At 35.6% G+C, this 7619-nt stretch overlaps 1 protein-coding gene across 2 annotated transcripts in view; it reads left to right on the top strand.

The window, feature by feature from the left end:
* Vta1 (vesicle trafficking 1) overlaps positions 1-7619 on the top strand; it is a 63711-nt gene that overhangs the window by 16370 nt on the left and 39722 nt on the right. The window contains exons 2-4 of one of the 2 annotated variants that reach the window (XM_031380480.1): positions 1868-1962; positions 4616-4743; positions 5522-5597. In XM_031380480.1, the coding sequence (XP_031236340.1) occupies positions 1868-1962; positions 4616-4743; positions 5522-5597 (299 nt within the window). The remainder of the gene's footprint in view (positions 1-1867; positions 1963-4615; positions 4744-5521; positions 5598-7619) is intronic. The other variant, XM_031380481.1, reaches the window with a different exon arrangement.

Genomic DNA, 7619 nt, shown 5'->3' with positions numbered 1-7619 from the left:
AAAAAAAAAAAAAAAAAAAAGGAAACATATTTGGTAGAAGATTTTAATACTGAAAAGAGTCCTGATTCATAAAGTAAAATACCAAGATATCTAGGAAATATGTAATGCCAGGTTAGTCATCAAGAAATGTAATGAGAAACAACTGTTAACCTTGTGAGTTTGAGAAATACAGGTGCTTGCATATATCACAGAAGTAACTGCATAGTGGTCCTTTATCTTAAAGCACACCTTCAAATATCTCTCAGTGCAAATGGCACTAGGGAATGCTACCTCTCGTTTTTCTGTAACACACAGAACTTGTAAATATGTGCATGGGAAGCATTGTAACACAATGTTAATTATAGCAGTCAACTTTTAGAATGGCCACAATGTACATTTGCTGGAAGAACCCATGTGCGTGTGAAACAGTAGTCCTGCCGTCTCCAGGACAAGCTGAATTTGTAGGAAGAATTACAGACTCTGTATGTAAGTTGATCCTGTAAAGTCACCCCCATAAATATTTCTTAGTTCTCCACACTGGAAACTGTTGAAACTGGGATGTTTGTTAAAGAGGGCTTCAGTTTAAGCTTATCTTATATGCTTTTTATTAGTTTTTAAAGAGGTTTATTTATTTAAAGGGAAAGAGTACATTGAAATGACTAACCCAGCTCTCCCTATAAACTTCAGCTCAAGCCTCTGTTGGCACTACCCTAACCCAAGTTGTCTATCAGCTCCCCTAATTTGGCAAGCACTCTTTACATGGGATTGTATTTTATGTTGTTTTGTCTCGTCATGTCTTGTCTTGTCTTTTCATGCTTTGACGCCACAGGCCTACCTAGTTTTTTATTTGTTTTTAACATGATGGGAGAAGAAGGCCTTACTTGTAAAGATGTGTTAGCATGATGCCTGTCTTGCATTTTTAGGTAAGATTTTGTGTTTTTTTATAAATAAAATCCATAAGGAATCTAATCTTTAAATTTATATGAATTCTGAATTTCTTACTAGGCAAGAATATTTTAAACATTCAGTCACTTAAAAGAAATATTTAAGTCGGACAGTGGTGCACACCTTTAATCCCAGCGCTTGGGAGGCAGAGGCAGGCAGATTTCTGAGTTCAAGGCCAGCCTGGTCTACAGAGTGAGTTCCAGGACAGCCGGGGCTACACAGAGAAACCCTGTCTCAAAAAAAAGAAAGAAAAAAGAAAAAATTTTTAAAGTATAAAAGTTCAGCTGTTTCCCATCTCATAAGCTGGTGCTTTAAAAATCCAGAAAGCTGGACCAAAGGTAAAGCCTAGAACCAAGAAAGCAGTGTTTCAACAGGCAAAACACGAGGCAATAATACTCAGGATCCGGGTTCCCAGCCTTGCTGTGCATTCTGGAAAGGGCTAGGAGAAGACACTCAGCTGCTCAACAAGAGCGGGGTTCCTTAGCTTGTATGCTTAGCTGAATCCCTAGGTGTTTTTTCTACTCAGGATATGATGCAAAGGCTCTTGAGCCTCAGGGGCAAAAAAAAAAAAAAAAAAGCCCGGCAGTAAGCAAGTAAGCACTACTCCTGGTGTAATCAGCTGTGCTTACCTCAGAACCAGCAACTGCCAACACCCAGACACAAGGATGGTGGCATAGATGTAATGGAAACAGGAAATACAAAACTATCAAACAGCTAAAACTGATCAGAAAGCTGTGCACTTGGGACTTAAACATACTGCCAAAAATCAAAGCTGTTCCCCAGGTCCACGTCTGTGGGCTGTCTGCTTGTATCCTAACCAGTGGAAGTTATTCCCAAGAATGGGTGTTGAAATTTCTTAACCATGGACCTAATTAAATAATTGATGGGTGTTTTTTTAAAGTATAGAAATTTAAAGCCAACATATTTTTTCTTTTCTGTGTAGGTCGTTTATATGCTATGCAAACTGGAATGAAGATTGATAGTAAAACTCCTGAGTGTCGTAAATTTTTATCAAAGCTAATGGATCAGTTAGAAGCTGTAAGTTACATACTAATAACTTACTATCTGGCTGTTTTATATGGCATTTTATTTTGTATGTTTGTGCATGTATTTTCTGTTATTTCAGCTCTTCCTCTAGCAACACTTAGCAATGTCACATTATACTTTGAGGAAAATGAGGAATCTTAAAAACCCACACCATATCCAGGGGAGTTTCAGATATAAAGTAGGCCCAATTATTGTTGTATTCACATTATCATAGATGGCTTTGGGCTCTCCTTTCACAAGTAGTAAGGCCTTTATTGCCTTCCTTCACATAATCATGTGGACTGTTGATTGAAGAATTCTTAATAGCTCTTACTATAATAAAATGGGCTATTTAGTGAAAGGAATCATGAAGAAAGAAGTACTGATTGCTTATCTTCTTTCTCTTCCTTTTACTGGCAGGCCACATACCCTCCTCTACTTGTTGGATGGTGTTGGGGCAGCTAACAACTCTGACCCTTCAACAGGGCTTAACTTTACAGGTTACTGTGCAGGTCTATTGAGGGAAAATGGAGTTGTTTAGATTGGATATCATTGAATAAAGAATGCAATGGCAACCATTAGTAGTAGTCTTAGGAGTCAGCATTTACTCCTTTGCCCTGCTATCCAGGTGTTATGGTTAGTTTGTATTGGCACTTGACATAACTTATGTCACTGAAAAGAGGGAGATTCAGTTGAATTGCTTTGATGAAATTGGCCTGTGGGCATTTCTATAAAGAATTGTCTTGATTAATAATTGGTGCAGGCGGTCTCAGCCCACTGTGGGCGGTACCATCCTTAGGCAGAAGGCTGTGTAAGAAAGCTTACCTAAGAACCAGAAGGAGCTCTCAGCCCACTGCGGGTGGTACCATCCTTAGGCAGAAGGCTGTGTAAGAAAACTTACCTAAGAGAACCAGAGAGCAAGCAACCCCTTAAAGATGGGTTGTGACCTGGAATGTAAAGCAAATAATTCTTTCCTTCCTCAAGTTGCTTTTGGTCATTGTTTTTATCACAGGAAGAGAAAACTTAGAGCCTAGTTGTAATTGGCCATAGATACAGTACCTTCTCTGACCTACTGTGGCTGTCTCCTGGTTCCTAGTGTTGCTTCCATGGTTTTAAGGTGAATTAGAGTGCTGTGGCAGGGATGCTGCTGGGGAAGATGGACAGTGACTTTCACACGTAGAAGTGAATTTGTAAAATTCCACCCTTCACAGGCATACAGGATATGTCTCTCTTACACTAGTAATAACAACTAAGATAAGAATTCGGGATAAGCAGACCTCAGTTCTTTGCAGTTTGTATAGTCACATTTATGTAGGGACTCACCAGGAGTTTAAATGACGTCAGGTAAGTTCATTCATATGAATGCATATCTCTATGATACATTATTTGTATTATACTCTACAGCCATCAAATATGTCATGGTTTTATCAGACATTTTTGCTTGATCAGACATTTTTTTGATTAGAATAAGATGAAGTGGCATATTCTCACTAATTTTTTAGAACTAAATCTGATTTTGCAAATCTTTTTTTCAGCTTGAACACAATAACTCATTATGTGGGCATTTGGGTATTTTTCTGCTGTTTTTCAGAATCAGATTAGTCAAAATTATTTTAAATTCCAACAATGTATATATTACTTCTGATCTTTAAATTATTCTATTTTAATTTTATTTATTTTAATTCTATTTTCTGATCTTTAAATTATTCTACTTTAACTTGCTTAGTAGCCAATCATGATATCATGTATACATGAGTGTTTGTATGCATGCATGTGTTCCACATGTGTGTAGTGCCTGCATAGGCCAGAAGAGGGCATCAGATCCCCTAGAACTTGAAGGACAGATTATTGTAAGCCATCATGTGGGTACTGGGAACTAAACCCATGTCCTCTGAAAGAACAGCCAGTGCTTTTAACCTCTAAGCTATCTCTCCAGTCAAACTCTAATAGAAGCAGTTGTGATAATATGGTTGCCTGAATCTGATATTCCTGAAAATAATGTTATTCCAATAATATGGTCCTAGACAAGAAAAACAAAAGCTCTTTTATTGTAAATATTTCAAATTGCTGTATATGCAGTGGAAGAATATGCAAACTAAAAATCTGCATAGCTGAAGTTCTGATGACTTGAACTGTACGTGTTTAAGTGTAAAATAATGTAATAATGAGTTTGTCACTGTGGACTTCTAGTTTGGTATGAGCTTGCCTTTAAGTTTGTTCTGAAGGTGCTATTTTAGGGCACAGTGATGCTTCTAGTCTTCTTTTTATATTTGATACAAACTGAAATGGGTCAAAGTTAAATTTTAAATTATGTGCTTGAGAAATCTTTAGTTCCATTTTAGGGCAGTTGTTAGCAACTGGGTAATATTTAGCAGGTTTTGATTCTTCACCAGGATACGTGGCAATGTTGTCTTTTATTTTTGGTTGTTTTTATCTTCAGACCTCAATTATATCTCTACATTTTCATCCCTGTGAGGAAATCAGGCTTTTGTTTGAATACAGAAGGCTGCTGTAGACCTATTTTATTTTTATAAGATTTGCTGTTACAGCTTTTATTGAAATGAATGTAAAGTAATTTACTTAAAGTAATTATTAGAATTACTTGTGCATAAATAGACCCTTCTGAGAATACAAATCATGAGCTATGTGTCTGATTTTATTTTAGCTTAAGAAACAGTTGGGGGATAATGAAGCTGTTACTCAAGAAATAGTTGGTTGCGCCCATTTGGAAAATTATGCTTTGAAAATGTTCTTGTACGCAGACAATGAAGATCGAGCTGGACGATTTCACAAGTAAGTGAGCACAGGAAAACATAAATGTCTACCAAGTCTGTCTACCTTCTGACCAGAGTTACACAGCTTCCAGTTGAATTCTTTCTGACTACCCAAGTAATGGTTTATATATTATGGAATTGTAATTCCACAATGATTTTTAGGTTTCAGATGTGGGCCTTTCTATTTAAAGAAAATAACTTTTGGAACTAGCTATGCAATACTTATTTCTCAGTAAATTTATCCCAATTAGCCATTCTTTACATTTAGTAAAAATAGTCAAAACAAATTTGTCCTGATGGCAGTAAATTTTAAAAACATACCAGCTTGGCTGGGTGTGGTGACACATAGCTATTTTGAGATAGGAAGATCAACAACCATTCGTGGCCAGTAGAGGCTGCATGGCAAGACACTGCTTCAGCAAACGAACACCAAAACCAAGAAAGAGTATTATACCAGCCAATTTAGCTAACTGTTAGTCATTATTATAATACTTAAAACCATAGAAATACATTGTGGCTTGATAGAGATTCAGGCCATGCTTGACATTCCTCCATGAAGAAAACAAACTCCACAATAAAACCTTGCAGCATTTACTTAGAGTGTATTAGCGGATTTTGATAATACTAGCAATTGATTCCCATTTCTTTTCTTGGAACAGATTTTATTTCAAGTATTAATTTCAGTGTTTTTAAAAGGTTTTTTGTTATTGTTGTTTTTTTCCTTACGGGTACATGACTACATTTCAATGTTTGTTTGTTTGTTTTTAATTTAAATTAGAATACCCTTTCTCTTCCAGAAACATGATCAAGTCCTTCTACACTGCCAGCCTCTTAATAGATGTCATCACAGTGTTTGGTGAACTCACAGATGAAGTGAGTATATGCTTTTTTCTGTCTCATAGCTGACAACAAGTAATGTCACTTGTTATCACTTTTCTGATTGCATTATTTATTCAGAAAAACATGTCTGTCAGAACAGTAATGAAAACAAAAAAAAGTAATTTTTTTTTCTAAATACATTTTGAAAATCAATAAAACACTTTCCACACAAGATAGCAATACTTTGAAAAATACTTGATTTTTCACTTAAAAGAAGGAGAAAGACAGACAAACCAGAAAATAATGTAATTGAATATTCAAGTTTGTAAAGAAAAAGAATGGGGGGGAGCAGAAATTAAAAAATTGTTCAGCAGAATTCTATTAATAGCACTTGATATTCAGAAAAATGAAGATATGGGCAGGAGAGACAACTCAGCAGTTAGGTGCACTGGCTGCTCTTTCTAAAGTGAAAGTATAGAAAAAGACATGTCCAATAAATAGTAAGTGACCAAAAGCCAAGTAGCAATAATAAACAAAGTAAGCTTTAAAGAACATATTAGTGATGGCAACACAAGACATCTCGTAGTAGTCAGAGGTCACCTCATGAGGAAAATGTACAGTTACAAATGTCTGTATACTTAATAATAGAACTTTCAAATTATTTGAAATCCTTAAAAATGTATCATCATTGTTGGAGATTTTAAAAACCTCAGTCACTGATTAAAAAAGCAAAGAGTTTCTCTAACAACCAGTAAAATTAACCAAACAAATAAAGACTGACCCTGGAATGTTTAGAATGAAGAAAAACCAGACTTTTCAGACTTTGCCTGGTGGAAATGTTAGATGTTACAACTGCTTAGTGGAGAGAATTGGCAGGCTTTGTAGAATCAAACATACTCCCACCTTTTTACCCAGCAGTTCCTTTTCTGGGACTTACCCAAGAGAAATAAAAACATGTCTAGAAAAAGAACTTGCTCATGGGAAACTTACTTATAATAGCCAAAATCTTGATATTTACATCTAAACCAATGTTAAACAAAATTGTGATGTTACTCAGTATAATACAGAATTGGCAACTTATATAGCCTAGAATATGGATGAATCTTGTAGGAATGCTGATGAAAAGAAGAATCCAGTGGTATAAACAACTGCATGGCTGTTTGTATATAATGTATAGCTACAGACAAGTTCATTCTAATAAAAAATTAAAAATTCCTTCAAGGTTTTTTTAGGGAGGCTAGGGAAATGGATCTGGAGAGGGCTGTAAAAAGTTCTGCTTAGTTGGAAATTATGTATATTGAGAAGCATATGATTTACACTGACATCTCTTTATTGGTGCTATGATTTATATACTTAACATTTGTATATCTCAAATTATATATCAATCTTATTGCAAAAGTTTCATTATTGAACTATTTCTAGGCTTATTTGGGGTGGTTGTTATACAGCAGCTTACTGTGTTTGAGCAAATGGGTAAATACAGAGCAAAGAGGTTTGTCACTGGGAAAAATTAAGCCCAAGAAGAGATAAGCAGGTGGATTGTGTTGCAAATTTAAAGGATCTTAATTCATGCTTCTGAATACATTGGTTTCTAATATATACATTCATGCATATGTATACATACAATGATTTATATATATAGTTAGCAGGTTTTCCTGAATATATATTTACAGTGTGTATGTAATATGTGCAAAAATATATACAACCTAGTTCCTATTTCTCTATTTCAAGACAGTCCAACAACAATGAAGAACCAAAAGCAGAAACACCCTGAGTACCTGATTTGATTTTGAATACCAGTCTTAATATAAATGACTGAATGACAATTCAGGTCACAAACATACTGCATTAGGTTGGACCTTCTTGTGCTAAAAAAATATAAAGTGTGCACATAATTGAGAGACCTGGCAACCTCCTTAAAAGGGCCCCATTGTCGATACAAAGAGCAACATCAACTAAGCCTAGCACACACCTATGATTCTGCACTTCAAAGTTGAGATAGGAAGATTATAAATTGGAGGCTACCCTAAGCTGTGTTGAGACCCAGTCTATGGATGGATGGATGGATGGATGGAT

This window comes from Mastomys coucha, unplaced genomic scaffold (assembly GCF_008632895.1).
Source record: "Mastomys coucha isolate ucsf_1 unplaced genomic scaffold, UCSF_Mcou_1 pScaffold2, whole genome shotgun sequence".
In the NCBI taxonomy this organism is placed as follows: Eukaryota; Metazoa; Chordata; class Mammalia; order Rodentia; family Muridae; genus Mastomys; species Mastomys coucha.
The sequence above is the reverse complement of the archived record's forward strand: the minus strand, read 5'-3'. Positions and strand labels throughout refer to the sequence as shown.